The sequence below is a fragment of the Mustela nivalis genome, assembly GCF_964662115.1.
Source record: "Mustela nivalis genome assembly, chromosome: 17".
Lineage (NCBI taxonomy): Eukaryota > Metazoa > Chordata > Mammalia > Carnivora > Mustelidae > Mustela > Mustela nivalis.
In genome coordinates, this window is record NC_139036.1 from 61,037,536 (window position 1) to 61,052,899 (window position 15,364).

At 63.1% G+C, this 15,364-nt stretch overlaps 1 protein-coding gene and 1 long non-coding RNA gene across 7 annotated transcripts in view; both read left to right on the plus strand.

Moving 5' to 3' along the window:
* The window catches only part of LOC309850933, a 1,194,231-nt gene that overhangs the window by 969,057 nt on the left and 209,810 nt on the right, over nt 1–15,364 (plus strand). The gene's annotated exons all lie outside the window — the stretch shown is intronic.
* Nucleotides 128–15,364, plus strand: part of BAHCC1 (BAH domain and coiled-coil containing 1) — a 60,242-nt gene continuing 45,005 nt past the window's right edge. For 4 of the 6 annotated variants that reach the window (XM_082705394.1, XM_082705396.1, XM_082705395.1 and 1 more), the window contains exon 1: nt 3,998–4,392. In XM_082705394.1, coding sequence (XP_082561520.1) covers nt 4,218–4,392 — 175 coding nt within the window. In that variant the 5' untranslated portion in view covers nt 3,998–4,217. Of the gene's footprint in view, nt 309–3,873; nt 4,393–15,364 lie in introns of those variants that run through there. The other 2 variants (XM_082705397.1, XM_082705398.1) reach the window with 2 other exon arrangements.

A 15,364-nucleotide genomic window follows, 5' to 3' on the forward strand; every position in this document is an offset into this window, starting at 1 on the left:
GGGAGGCCTGTTTACGCCGAATGAGTGGCACGAGCTCCCGGCCGCGGAGGGCCGCGCAGCCAATCAGCGCGCCGGCTGCTCGGGGCTGAGTGGCACGAGCTTATTAGTATGCAGGGCCCGTGGCTCGCCGCGCCGGGCTGCAGGTTTGAGAGCCGCTCTGGATGGGCTCGCTAGAGTCGTTGTTGTGGAAGCGGTGCATTTACAGTGCAACAGTCAGCACATTGAAAATACCAATAGGAATACAAAACAAAGTCACATTTACTGATTTAATTGTATTGCATTCAATTGTATCCAGGAAACAGCCTCCAGTAAGTAACTGAAATTGCTTTCATTTTTTGTTTTTGTATTTTTATTATTATTTTATTTTTTATTTTGGCTTTGGGGATTTACATTTTTTTCTTTTTAGCAAGAGAAATTCAGGGTTGCGATGTTAAGGAGTATATATCTTCCCTTTTAAAAATTCCGTTATAATGTCGAGTAGGCTTTTTTTTTTTTTTAAGATGGACTATATATAAGAGCGATTTTTTTTTCTCTGAAAAATCTTATCGATCGGCTTAAAATTCCCCCCGTAACGCGTCCTTGCTTTGCTCTGAGCGCTTGTTGTCTCGATCGACACCCAGCATTAAAAATAAATAACCGCGACAGGCCAGGGACCTCCAGGCTGCGTCCAGCGCTAGCTGCGCGGGTGGCTCCGGGCGGCCGTGGGCGAGGACCCGGGCGCCGCCAACGCGAGTCGGGCTCCCGCGGCACCACGGACGGACCCCGGTTGTCCGCCCCCCACCTCGCTCCCCCCCGCGAGCCGCCGCGGCTCGGCCCCGCCCGGTCGCTCGGCGGCCCTGGGAACGCGCCGGCTCGGAGAGGCTGCGGCGGTGCGGGCCGCTGGCCGGAGGGGCTTTCGGGCCGCCCGCGAGGGCCCGCGGTGGGGAGCGGTGATGCGAGTTCTTCGGCTTTCGCTTTCCAGAGCCTAATTCGTTGTAGAACATTTCAGAAATTCTTTTCCTGGGAGGCGGGGGTGCCGAGGACGGGGAAGGGGGGCACGAGGCCAGCGCAGCGGGGCGTTTTCGCCGCGTGTGTCCCGGGCAGCGCGTGGGGCTCGGGTCACGGCCGGCCTGGCGGGGTCTGCGGGCGAGTGCGCCCTGGGGGTGCGGGTTCCCGCGCGGCCCCGGCCCTCGGTCCTCTCCCGCGGGGGCGGGCGCGGCCGTTTCGCAGGGAGCGGGTTCTGCGGCGGCGCCGGAGCCGACCGCGCCCCGGTGCGCCCCTGGCTCCAGCCCAGCCTGCAGGCCTCACGGCGCCCGCGCGCTGCGAGACTGCGCCGGAGGGACGCGCAGAGAGGGTGCTCCGAGCCCTAGGGCGGCCGAAGCGGCGGCGCGTTGTTTTGGTCCTTCGGCTAGAAGCGAGGCAGACCCCAGGAACCCCGGATTCAGGAGCGCGCGAGCCACGCAGAGTGGGGGCGGCAGCTCTGGGGACCGAGCCCGCTCCTCCCGGGAGGAGCCCAGCGTCCCAGCGGTCCGAAGTTCGGTTCTTTCCAAACCGTGCTCGTCGTTCCTCCGCCCGGGGCGAGGCCCCTGCCCTCTGCCGCGTTCGCTGCGTTTCCTGCCCTAGACCCGCCAGGCCTGTGGCCGCGGCCTGCGGCGGCGCTGGGGGAGGGGGCTGCAGCCCGAGCAGCGGCGGGGGGCGGCTCGGCGGCTTCGGGTCCGGGCCGCGGCGCCCGCGCGTCCCCGCCCAGCGCCGTCCTCCACCGGGGCTCCGCAGGCCCAGGGCCGCCCGCCGACCGGCGCGGAGGCGCCGCGCGGCCTCTCCGGGAGCGAAGAGCACAAAGGGAAGTCCCTCCTGCCCCGTCGGAATCGCAGCTGCAGGGGCGGGCGAGCGTCCTCGCGCCCCCAGGGTGCGTACCGAGTCTGGCGGGACGGTGAGCCCGCGATCCGGCCGCGGGGCGCGCGAGACTGAGACCGCTGCGCGCGGCCGAGCCCGCGTCCCGAGAATCGCGAGCAGCTCGCGTCGCAGTCCCCTGCGGGAAGAAAGGACCCACGAACAAAAGCGTAGCGCGCACGAGTCCCCGGAGGCCGCCGGCAAGCCTCGCGCCCCCGCGGGCGCAGCCCAGGCCCTCGGCGCCTTTGAAGTCGTAGGTTCCAGACCTCCCTCCCCTCCTTCTCTGTCTTTGTCCCTCCCCGAGGCCCCCGGCCCGGGCCGCCCCTCCCCTGACCCGGCGCCGGCAGCCCGCCCGCCGGCGCTGCCCTGGCCCTGGCGGCGCGGCGCTCGCTTTGCAGGCCCGCGCGGCGGCGAACGGGTTTGTTTGTTAGACCGGGGCAGAGCCGGCGATCCCTGGCGGCGAGGGAACCCCAAACCCCTTTGTATGAAGTTGAGAGACAAAGAGAACTCTTTGTGCAGGTCCCATTTATTTACAATGCGAAAGTTCTCCGGATAAATATGGAGAAAAGCTTATCAGCTGAGCAAATATGTGTTCACTTAATACATTATGTTTTCGGTTATAGATTAAATCAAACACAAAATAGTCTGCAAATAAGACGTTGTGGAGCCCGTAGCGCTCGACACGGCCGTCTAAACTGGTGCTCACGGCCTGGAGAGCATCCTGGTCACCCTGCTGCCACGGCGGGACGGCGGGAAGGCAGGAGCCGGGCTTTCCGCGGGGTTCGCCGGCGAGAGTACCGAGCCTGCCCCTCTCCCTTCGGCGGGAGCTGACACCGAACGCCGAAACAATGCAGATTTAGGAAGATGAGGGGAAATATGCAACGTGAAAGCGGTCCACGCGCGCGCCCGGCCGTGCAGTTTCTGTCGCCGGGTCGGTGTTTGCCCACTCGGCCTCCCAGTGCACGCCCCCGGCCGCGCGGGGGTGGAAGGAAGGGAGGCGGGGGTGTTTTTAAGTGGCTTTGCCGGGAGGGGGAAACCCAGGGCTGAGTCCCGGGGTCTGCTGGGCCCTGAGCTGGGGCGAAGGTTGCGCGGGGCCGGGCCGACTCCCCGCGGCCGGAGGGCTGAGCCGGCCGCCGCAGACCCCCGCGTGCCCGGGCCGCGCGGCCGCTCGGAGACCGACTGGGCTCGGCGACCCGGGGCAGGCGCTGCAGGGAGGAATTCTGTGGCCGATTCGGGGCGCCAAGAGGGAACACTTTCTGACTCTCAAAGCATCCCCCACCCCACCCCCGCCCCCAAGTCCCCAGTCCGCAGTGGAAGATCCTGGGCGAATTTGATTGGGGGGCGGGGTAATTGTTCCAGCCTAGCCGGGAAGCTCCCGGCTCGGGGACGGCAGGCCGGGCACTGCGGCGTGGCCGCCCAGGTGACACCGGCGGCGGACGCAGACTCCTGGGACATTGGGGAGCTGCCCCGGGGTCCCGGCTGGGAGCTGGGGGTGGGGGCCTTGTCGGGGGCGGCTGGTTCTAAAGAATGGGCCGAAAGACGCATGGGGGGATGGGAACAGGGGAGAAAGGAAGGTTATTTAAAAAAAAAAAAAAACTCTTGAGTTACAATCAATAAAATTACTCGCTTAATTAGCATGGTTATTCGGTTAAGCGGAATGTAGTAAAAGCTGGACCTCGGCATAAGGGGGGAGAGGAAAAAGGCGAGCGTGGACCTCAGGCCTTTTCCTCCGAGACACCTCTGGGCAGCGGGGGAGGGGAGGGGGTGTGCGTGTGAGTGTGTGTGTCTGTGTGTGTGTGTGCGTGATGGCTTCGCAGATTTGGGTTTTTATCACCCAGCGGAGCAAGCAGCCTTTTGCCGCGGCGCCCTCGCCGCAGGGACCCGCGGAGACGCGAAGGGGTAGCGGCGAGCGCTGCAGCCGGGTTCCCCCAGGCTCTTCGGGGCCGAGCGCGGCCGGGACGGTGCGTGTGCGCGCGGGGTCCGGACGGCCCGGGTGGCCCGGCGCGCGCGCAAGCGGCGGGAGACGCGCGGACTGTCCCGGGTCCGGCCGGCGGGCGGGGCGAGGACACCCCCTCCCAGACGAGCCGAGCCCCCCGAGTCACCGAGTCTCTTCTGCTTGCCTCCGCAGACTATGGACCCGCACGGCGGCCGCCGGCTCGGCGCGCGGCTGCCCGCCGAGGAGCCCAGTCCGCCGGCGTGCTGACCCGCCCGCCACCCGGCCGCTGACCCCGGACACCGCCTCCTCCGCGCCGCCCGCGCGCCGCCCGCGCACGCCGAGCCGCCCCGAGGCCCCGGCCGCGCTGCTCCCCGGAGGCGGCGGCGGGCCGGGGCCGGGGCCGGGGCCCGGCATGGATGGCCGCGACTTCGCGCCGCCGCCGCATCTGCTGTCGGAGCGCGGGAGCCTGGGCCACCGCAGCGCAGCCGCCGCGCGCCTTGCCCCCGCCGGGCCGGCCGCGCAGCCGCCCGCTCACTTCCAGCCCGGAAAGTACTTCCCGTCGCCACTGCCCATGGCTTCGCACACAGGTCAGTGCCGGCCCGGGCGGGCGCGGGAGAGGAGGCCCAGCCGAGAGGCGGGCACGGTCCGGGGGGAGCGGGCGCGCGCCCCTCCTCTCCGTGGAGCCCTCGCGGGGCAGCTTCGCTTTCATTACCCCGCCGGGGCCGCGGTGGCGGGGCCCCGAGCCGCCGAGCCGCGGTTTGGAGCGGCCTTGCCGGGGTCCCCCGGGTCTCGGAGGGCAGCCCCGGAGCCGGCTAAAAATAAAGCCTTCCCCTCCGGCCCCCTCCCCCACCCCTTCCTGCAGAAAACCCAAACTCCCCCGGAAACCTCGTTTCTGCATTCTGCATTCACATCCTTGAGACATTCCGGGGCCGGGACAACGAGGCACTTTCTGCGGGAACAAAACGGCTGTTGTGCCTGGGGGCGGGGGGCGCCGCGGCCGGCGGATTAGGGCGGTGTGCGCGCGGGGTGCGCGCTAATAGGGACTGCTGGTGTAAGACGAGCAAATCCTGTTTCTATATAAAGCCTTGAAGTGTCAGGGTGAGAATGGGTTTGCAGGGGCTGCCTGGGCTTTAACAAGTGCGTCCGGTATCCGGCTAAAGCCGGACAGAGCGTGGCTGCAGCGCGGCCGAGGCTCCAGGCCCGCCGCCCCGGGGGAGCGCAGCGCCGGGCGGCGGCCTGGCTGGGGGCGGTGCGGGGCCGCCTCGCCATTTCGGTGCAGGCGAGTGCGCCGCGAATTTGCTCCAAGAGGAGTGAACGGGCCTGCCCGGCGTTCCCGTCCTGGCGGATCCCTTTCCGCGGAGCGTTGCTCCTGGGCAGGGCTGACCCAGGCCTCCCCAGCGGCCCTCACCCCTCCAAGACGGCTCTGATATTACCGTTGAGCAAGGTCAGGGAGAGGGAGCGGGGAGCCCAGGGGCGGCTATCTCGGGGAGACCCTGGAGGTCACCGGCTTTAGCCCGCAGAGTTTGCAGGAGTAAGGTTTGGGGCTTGGGGTGGGGGCCTGCCGGTCAGGCTTGAAGGCTGGCTTGCTTTTGTTTACAGTTTGTTCTAAACATCGGAAATGCTGTTTGCCGCTTTTTGGGGTTTGTTTGTTAATTTGGCAGTAACAGTTATTATTGCTAGCTTGATGAACTGTGAATACTAATAAAATTATATCTGCTTTAATGGGATTACAATTAGTGTGGATTAAAACGGATGGAAGACTCGGGCTAGAAGGGAAAATGTCAGAAAGAAAAACATAAATTTCCTAAAAAGAAAAAAATATGCAAAATTCCTTAATTACTAATGGGCTTTTAGCATGTACAGAAAGTTAGATGGAGGCGGGAGCAGAGGGGCTGGGCTCCCCGGCGTCCTGTGCTCAGCCCGGGTGAGGGGCCTCCCTGAGGCGGCCCTTCAGCTCTTTCTTGCTGTTCCTCTTTCTGTCCTTCTCTTTTCTCCTCTCTAGATTTATAACTTGAAAGAGGAAACGTACTTGCTTGGGAAATTGGGGATTTAAAAATATCTGTGCTGGCTGTCCCTGGAGTTAGTGACTCTCCTGCCCCGGGTTTGGAGATGGTGCCCACCGGGAGGAGCCTACACTGGGGGGCTGCGGCGCGGGGCTCCTGCGGGCCACAGGGACAGTGTGGTCTCCCTGCCAGCCCCTTTTCTCAGCTGGAGGCTTGCAGCCCCGCTGAGGGTGGGAAGGCTGAGCCTGCAGGTTGGGGGATGGGGAGGGAGGAGCTGCAACCCCCCCCCCCAGCGTTGTGCCTGCTAGCCGGGCAGGTAGGAGCATCACCCCTGAAACGAGGGTCCAGAGAGGGTCCGGAAGGGCGCCTGATGCCTAGGCTTCCCCCAGGCTATCCCACTCGGGGGAGGCCCGAGCAGGTGGGATTCCCCATCCATTCAGGTCACGGCTGCCTCCCCGGTCCCCACTCCCAAACCTGTAGCCTAACCTAGGTCTTGGTCAGCCACCATGTCCCTTTTCTGCTGTTTCTGCCACATGCAGGCATCACCAAGTCAGGTGGGAATGTGGTTGGGGTGGCCCGGACCATTGTCTTGATCTTTCCAAGTTTGACCACGTGGTTCTTGGAGCAGAGGCCTTGCTGGGTTTGGAGATCCCGGGTGGGCCGTGGCCTGGTCTGTGTCCTTGACCTAGACCCGGCCCTCCTCCCCATATGCAGGGTGCTCCAGAGGGCGCTGGAGGTCCCCAGGGCACCCTTCGAGGGGGGTTGAAGGGCCACGTGTTCCCTGTTCCTGGAGGCCATTTCCACCCCCTGGGGGACCAGAGTGCTATTGTGTTTGGAGGTGTCCGACCCATTAGTGACGGAAAGGCTGGCCCGAATGGGCGTCCAGCGAGAAATGTCTGCCGCCGAAAGCCTTTTGAAATTGCTGAAAGCCAGAATATTGTATTGGTTTTTAAAATTTAGCTGCATCATTTTTTTAAAAGAATTATACCCCAGATCACTTTGCTTTGGACTGTATCTATATATGATCTAGTTTAGAAAGGAAAAAAAGTATAATTAAGTTAAAAACGTGTTTTTCCCCATTTGTGTGTGGATTTCCAAATGGCTAGTTTGGCGGACTTTCTTCCCATTTCCGCAGATGGCCGCCGATCCTCAGGCCAGGCCAGGCTGCCCGCAGCCTAGCCGCCCCTCCCTCCCCGCACTGCTCCGGCTGCCCCTGAAAGGAAAATTGCCCCGAAGCTCCTTCCTGTGTGTCCAGGTCTAACCGGGAGTGGGGTCCAGCCACCAAGGATGGAGTCCCGGCTTCCCAGGACTCGTTATCCCTGGCAGGGGCTGCAGGGCTGAGCCAAGGGGCTCCCTGTCCCCCCCCAACCCCCCCCCCCCTGCCTGTGCTGCCCCACCCAGTGCTTTCAAGATGTCAGCTTGAGGACCCTGATGGGACGTTGGGCTCCAGGGCTTCTTCTATTGTTTTTCTAAAAATGAAAGTGCTGGTAGCTTTATAATCGGGCTGTAGGGTTTTATGGTAAAGTGCTGTTCCAGTAACCTTGTCACCAAAAGGTGCAATTAAAATGTTTGGAATCATTATTTTTAGTGCAGTGTTAGATTTTGTCTCTAATACAGATGGTCCAGAGGCAAAGCTGTGAAGTCTAGGGGAAAAAAAAAAAAAAAGAAAATCAACAACGCATCAACCCAAGATTTTCCATCAGCACTACCGCCTGGAGCGGTTGGGGACCGCGCCTCTCCCGGCTCCTTTCAAAAAGAGGCGGCGGGGCCTGGGAGAAGCCGGTCCCCACCCCCTCTTCCGGCCGGGTCAGCGCCTGTCCTCCGTCCTTCTGTCCACCGCCCCCCCACCCCCCTGCCTTGGGCCGAGCCTCCAAGAACCACCGGGCCTCTACCCAAGACAGGCGGAGGTGCCGATTTCCGCAGTCTGGCTGCGGGTTGGGTTTTCCTCTCTGCCTCTTCTCTTGTCTCTTTTGGGGTGTAGACAGGCCCGGCCTGGAGGCCAGGGGCCGCGGGGAAGGGGGGCGTTGGGAATAAACAGGGCGGCAGCAGGTCCCTTCTGTCGGGAGGACTGCAGACTCCTTTCCTGCTTAAAGGCGTTTCGGATTGCCAACCTTGAAAAGAAAGAAAGCAAAACACACTGGAGGAAGAAAGATAATTTCCTAGTGTGAAAAGACCCCATCAAAGGCTCCCCCTCCCTCATCATGTGATATTTTTTTGTAAAGAAAAAAATACATTTTCGTAAATACCTCATTAACTCAATGACACGATGGTGTTTCTGCAACAGTTACCAACATTAAGTAGGTGTGAAAAGAGTTACTTTCTGAAGACTCTACCCATCCTGCTTGGGAAGTGACAGAACCAGACATCAAAGCGGGCCGCCCCGCTGCAGAGCCCCGGGGATCCGGCGGCCGCGTAGACCAGCCCGGCCACAGCCGCCCTGCCCGCCCCTCCGAAGCCATTTTTGGAATGTGGGTTTTTTCTCAGTGGGGCTTGTGCTGCCATGTCTGATTATTGCCTATAAGGATATTCCTATAGGAATATCCAGGTCACGTGAGTAATAAAACAAATTAGCCAGCGAGGCAGGGAGCGGCCTCGTACAGATAGCACATCTCCCCAGGAAAACACACGCACCCCAAACGCCGCCCGGTTATTCTTAGAAATCTCCCTCCTCTGCCTCGAGACTGGGTTCAGCAGCCCGCACAGACAGGACCGAACGCATAGGAGTCTGTTAGAATAACATGGATGAGGCTAAAAATACCCCTCAGAAACACACATAAAAAAGCCAAATCCAACAACAGAACGAGCTAAAAATATTCCAGGCTTTGGCAAAGAGCACAGAGTTAAATAAATTATACAAGAGCCATTCATGGGAGCAAGTCGACTTTCTCTCTTACGGGAACTTGGTTCAAGCTAATAAAAATAATAATTTACTGGCCACTGAGCTTTGCATGAGTTTAAATTTAATTGGTGGGGTTTCTGGCGTTTGTCACTTCTTGGCGATTATTAGTGGGCTTGCCCTGGCCTGGGGCAGGGTGGGGAGGGGGTGCAGGGCCTGGGGTCCCTGGAAGCACAGGATGGCCTCTCCTCGGGAGGAGGGCCTGGGTGCAAGGGCACAATGGCCCCCGGAGGCCAGGCGGAAGGAGGAAGGAGGTTGCAGGGCTGGGGGTGGGCGGTCAGGGGAGGCAGAAAGGAGACGGGCTAGGTGCGGCTGTTTTAATTTGATAAACGATTGTACACCTTTAAGAGTGTGTTTTAACAATCAAGATACACTCCAGCAAGTTGATAGGATGTTCGCTGTCAACTTACATATGTCATCAGAGCGGGCTGTGAGCATAAATAACGCGGAGTGTGCGGCAGCCTCGGCGGGCGCCGGCAGGTAGCACCCCTGTCCCCTGGCTGGCGCTTCTCTCTCCTGGTGTCTGGGGTCAGTAGGCAGAGGAGGATAGGAGTGGGGGGACACGTTGGGTCTCCAACATCGGGTCTCCCCGCCAAAATAAGAGTTCGGTCGTCTTGCTAGAGAAGCCACTGCGGGAGGATCTGAGGCTGGTGACTTTGGGCAGCAGATGTCTACATTCAGCCACTTTAGGAATGTCAAATTTGCACCCAGGGATTAGGGTCCGAGTAATCCCCTTTGGTCTCTTCTCTTCCTCCGTTGTTCCTTAGAGGACCGCCCCTGGAAATCCCTGCCCGCTCTCCTAACTCCTAAAAGACTACACTTCCCAGGATGCCCCTGGTCCAGCTCTGGGGGTGGGGGTGGTTCCCAGGCACTGAGAGTTCAGCCAGTGCCACTGAGAATGAGTGCTTTCCAGCAGACCAGAGAGGATCCTTGGTCACCACCCCCCTGGAGCCTCCCTTGCTTGCCTCCTGGGAGAGGCTCCTGGGCCCCGGCAGTGGGGAGCTGCCCCGCAACCTTGGACCTACATGGCCGCTATCTTGACTGGCGTGACCAGAGTCCCTGGGGATTCCCACCAGTGCCCCTCCCCATTTCAGCCCACGCTTCATGCCTCCCTTCGGCGTGGCCTTCTCAGAGGGGCCCTGGTCTCCTTGAGGACCGGTGTGGAAGGGATGCCGGGGGCCCTGCCTGGCCCCCAGGCTGGTCTCTGTCCTGGAGTCCCATGAGAACACCCTTCACAGCTTCGGCGTGGCACCTTCTCCTAGCCTCACGTCCTCAGTCCTTGCCCAAACCAGGCGGGTCTGCGCGCAGCCTGGGAGCGAGGTCTGGCAGTTTCTAAGAAGAAACCGTCCCCCCAGGACAGATGCCCTGGGCTCCTAGGACAGCCCGGCTCATCATCACCTGTCCAAAGAAGGTTCTCAAACTGGCTGCCACCTGCAGCCCCCTGGAGAGGGGGCCTGTCCCAGGTGCCCCTTGGAGACAACCCCCCCCCCCGCCAGGTCCCCCCCACTGCGAGGTCCTCCTGCGTCACCCCATTGCTTTCTCCACGCGTGACTTCAGAGTGGCAGGAAGCACAGGGCACACCCCCTTTGGCAGATAGGCCATGTGCTCTGATGGCCCCCCCGCCCCTGCTTGGCACCAGGGAGCCCCAGCCCCCGCTTAATCTCTGGGGCCTCCTTTCTCATCCCAGAGACTGGGTGGCGGTGGGGGGGATCGCCACAAAATCCAAGCCCGCTCACAGCATCCGGAACACGTCCCACAGTGCCCCGCCAGCCCCGCCGGGAGGGGGGGACCGCCGCTCCGCCGCGACTCTGACGTTTTCACGGGGTAATATACTGTCAGATCACGCAGGCCTGTGGGACAGCCGGCCGCCTCTGTCTGTTGTCATATACGATATGGGTGCGTCCTGCGACCCTTGAGCAGCTGCCACCAGAGGCCCACCCCGGGGGGTTGGGGAGGAGGGTTGCTGGAGGAGCCGTGTGGGCCTGGCGGGGAGGCGTCCAGCACGCGAGCTGGGAGCCAGGGGCTGGCATCCGAGGGCCGAGGGCCGAGGGCCGAGGGCCGCCGCAGCTGTCTGGGTGATTAGGTTCCAGATGGAATCAGCCAGGAAGCGGTTTTTTCACTCTGACCTGGGCTGGGGAGAGGAGGAGAAGGGAACGAACAGGTGGGTTGGGTTCCCTCCCCCCTCCCCTCTGCCCCCTCCCCCCTCTCCCCTCCCTGGCCCCCCAACAAAGAGTCCAGTGTCTTTAGATGCAAAGGCTTTTGAGGCTCGGTGGGGGGAGGGAGACCCACTGTGTGCCTGGAACTGGAAGGAAAGAGGAAGCAGCCCCTCCCCCTCCCTAGGGCAGGAACTTGGTTTTCCACTGGAAATTTCCAGAAATGGGGGAGGGGCGGAGAGGACCCCTGTGCTGCCCATAGAAGCCTCTAAGCAGCTAGCTGGGGTCCCCGAGGGCGGCCTGAGAGCAGCGCCCTGCTGGGGCACCCCATCCAGAACGAGAGAGTCCCAGGGTGAATTACATCGGGACTGTACGCCCCTGGCCAGGTCACAGCTGGGTCCCTCTGCGGGGTCCTCAGGGAAGCCAGGGGCTTTCCTCCTGGGCACAGCCACAGGCGGCTTGGGCAGTGGGCAGCGGGGTGGCCCGTCCTTCGTGGAGGAGGGTGTGCTGGAGCCCAGTTGGGCAGGGGTGAGAAGAAGGCTCGCTAGGGACAGCTGGACGGGAGACCCGAGCAGCGGGGACGCGGTGGTGGGAGTGGGAGGGGGCTGGGCTTGCGCTCCCCGCCTGGCACCCGCCCCCGGCAGGGTCGGGCTCCGCCTTGGGCACCGACGACAGCCCCGCCTCCTGGCACAGCCCCCATCCCCTCTGTGGGCAGAGGTGGAGGCCCACGGGGGCACCGGCGCATCTCCTGGCCGAGCTCCCAGGGGCCGCGGTGCGTGGACGCAGGTCGCCTCCCCCTCGCCCCCGCTCTCCTTGCCGGACAGGCCTTCCCACTCCCGCACAAGCAGCCTTCCAGGAATCCGATTCCGGCGCCGCTGGGAGAGCCAGCTGTCCGGTGACCTGAGCGCCTGCTGGTGCCCCTTCCTGCCACCTGCTCTGTCCTTGAGGTCCTGGGCCCCGGGCAGGGTGGAGCCCACTTGGGGCCCTTGCTGTGCGGCTGGGCCCTGGGGAGCCGTGGACCATGCTTTAGCCCCTCTGTGCCTCTCCCACCGTGGCCCCGCGGAGACCCCCCGCTCCCCTTGCCGGAAGGGCTTCCCGTACGGAGTCCCCACCGTACTTAGCACTCCACGTCTGTGCCCAGCCACCCACGGGCTCCGGCCCCTTCCGGAGCTGGCCCGCGGCCAGGTCTCCAGGGGGCCACCAACACAGCCGCCCGTGCCCAGACCCTGTCACACGCTCGGCGCTGCAGCTGACTCCACCAGGTCCGGGCCTCACCCACTCTCAGAGCCTCCCGGTGATCCTGCCGTGCGGATCCTGAACGTGCCCCCACGTTCTGCCCAGACTCTACCTCCCCCTCTCAGGAGGGCCTCCCTGGGCCTCTGGCCCATCCCCCGTCCCACAGGCTGCATGGCCTCCTGGCCCTGACCCCCTGGGTGCCCTGTGCCCCCAGGCCAGCAGCGGGCTCTGCCCAGCTCCCCGGACCAGTGCTGGTGGAGTTGGAGCCTTCCCCATGGGGCTGCAGACTCCTAAGTCTGGGGTGTCCTCCATCCCTTCCTTTCTGCCGGAGCTGGGCCCCCCAGGACCGTGGGGGCCCCCAGGTGGGGGTGTGCACTTGGGGAGCACGCGTGTGTCTGGGGATACAAGGAGAGCCTCATCCGGGTTTTCTCCCATGTTGGAGAAGAGGGAAGAAGAGGACCGTCTCCGGGAGAAGGCAGTTGGGGGAGGGGGTGGGGGACGCGCCAGGGTCCGCACGGACCCTAGGTCTCTTCACTAAAAACCAAGGTGCCCTGCCCGCCTGCCTGAGCATGACATGGGGATGGCATGCTGGCCGTGCCCTGTGTGTGTCCCCAGCCTGTGTGGACACCTCCCGGGGGCCGGGTCAGCGTCTCCCCTTCCAGAAGCATCTTCTGTCATTGGCAGAGGCCCCCAAGCTGTGTGTGCCACATTTTAAAAGGTACGAGCACTAAACAGATGGACAGAGGAAGCTGTCCCCCTCTACCCCCTCTGGGGGTAGAGACCAGAGGCTTCACCTGAGTCCTAGGGCACTGGTGAGTGACGAGGGATGCTGCGGGGGGCGGGGGGGGGCTGCCGCTCTCCTCCCTGGTGGCTGTGGGCGGCTGCCCAGGCGGGGGACTCGCGTGTGGTGGGGGCCACCAACCAAAGGAAAAGGAGGGCGCAGTGGAGACACGGGAGCTGGCAGAAGGCAGGGCTGTGGTTCTGCCCCCTTGCCCTGCATGGCATCTCCATCCTAGGCAGGCGAACCTTCACACGGTGCCACTCTGCTCTCTGGACCTTGGCGCCTGGCTGGGAGGTTTGTGTGGCGGGACCGGCCGTGTCCCGGCCTTCTGACTGCTGGTCGCCCCTGCTCTGTCCCTTAGGAGCCCATTAGAGCTGGCTAGACGTACACACTTGTACACACCCTGGCCCCAGGATGTGCCCAGAGGCCTGGAGAGAAAGTGGGGCCTGTGTCTTGCAGGAGGGGCTGCCTCCCTGGGGACAGGCAGAGAGGGGCACATGGGGCACCTCCTGGGGGACCCCCTTCACGGGTCCCAGGCCCCCAGCTTCCCATGGGGTCTGTCTAGAGGGCCTGGGCGGCACCCAGCTGTGGGGTCCTGCCATCCTTCCCCTGGCTGGCTTCGGCTTCTGGCGGCCGTCGCACGGGGCGCGTCAGATGTCTCTGGGCTTCGGGGCCACAGGGTTTGACATCATAGGGCTGGAGGTGGAGATGCCGGGCCTGGGCAGGGCCGCCTGCGAGTTTGGGAGCCCCATAGGTAGGGGTGCTGAGCATGGAGATCCCAGGGAGCCGTCCAAGGCCAGAGGCAGGATGGCCCGTGGGAACTTAAGGCATTTCTTTCTTTCTTTCTTTCTTTTTTAAGATTTTATTTGTTTATTTGACAGACAGAGATCACAAGTAGGCAGAGGCAGAGAGAGAGGAGGAAGCAGGCTCCCTGCCGAGCAGAGAGCCCGATGCAGGGCTCGATCCCAGGACCCTGAGATCATGACCTAGGCTGAAGGCAGAGGCTTTAACCCACGGAGCCCCCCAGGCGCCCGGCCCGCGGGAACTTTAGGCCGAGGGCCCCGGGCAGGTCCCGGGGTCGGAGAGGAGGAAGCGTCTGTGAGCCTCTCTTGGCTCTCACCTCTCTCATCATTTCTCTGTCTGAGCGGGAAGAGGTGCTCGTCATACAGGGGCCGGGACGCCACCTTGCGCCGCGAGCGGGCCTGGGTCTCTCCCTTCCCTGCGCGTCTGTTCCCGGCCCGGCCTCCTTGTCCTCAGCCCCAGCCCTGCGGCACCCTGGATGTGCCCTGCAGCCTCCTCCCTGCTCCCCTCCTCCATCTCCCCAAACCCTGACCCCAGACCGACACCTGTGCCCAGCCCTGTGATTTGGGCCAATGAGAGTGAGGCTCAGTGAGGACAGCTGGGGAGACCCCCAGGGAGGAAGTCGGCGGGGGTGGGGGGCAGCCACCGGCTGCGCATGGGGACGGCCACCTACCCGCGGCGGGCGGGCTCTGTCCCTGCCGCTCAGCTCTCAGCTCCTGGCAACTCTGGGGTCCGCGCTGGCCTTCCTTTCTCCTTCCTCCCCTCCATGCCCCGTCCTCGGGCTCTCCACGGGCAGCCCTAGAGCCCAGCCTGTCTGTTGACCTAACCTGGGTGCATCTGCTGGGAAGCCCCGGTGGGCGGCCGGCCACCCCGGCCCAGGCGTGTGGTGGCCCCAGGGGGCGGTGGGTGGAAGATGTGTGTCCTCTGGAGGCACTCCCACTCCCCTTCCCCTCCACTGCCCCCCTGCGCCCGGGGGAGCCCTGAGCTTCCCGTGGTTTCTGGGCCTTCTTACTCCCCCTCTGCCCCGCGGACCCTCCACCAGCCTGAGCATCTCGCGGAGGTCCTCCCCAACCCTCCTCCCTCAGTCCTGCTTCCCGCCCAGCCCCTGCTCCTGCCTTCCCTGCGGCCCCCATAACCCTTGCCCATGCACTCAGCAGGGCACCGGCCCAGATGCCGCCTCCGCAGCACTCTCCAGGGCGCGGGTGGCCCCCAGGCGGCGGGTTCGGGACCGGGCCTGGGTGTGACTATGGTGAGGGCAGAATGCTTTCTGGCCTCAGCAGTGGCACCTTGTAGGAGGGTGACAGCAGATCCCTTCCTCCCTGGCCAGGGTGCACGGCAGGGAGGGGGAAGGAGCTGGCCTCTGGAGCTGCGGGAGCGCCATCCTGCCCACTCAGCCTGCGGTGTACCCCGGGCACCCAGGCCAGCGGGTCACTCGTGGGCACTTTGCCTGAAGCCAGTCCCCTTTTTGAGACTTTTTGCATCCCTTTGGGCCTCCTAAAAATAAGCTTTTAATTTATTTTAAATTAACATTAGAATTAATTCTAAATTAAATTGTAACGCATCTTTAGGCCAGCTCTTAAAAGTCCTTAACGTGCGTGAATACAGAAAAGATTGGGAAAAGTTGGGAAGATGTTCATGAGACTGTCCCATCCCTCATAGCCTCTTGTAGGTTTGATGGCAAATACCCAG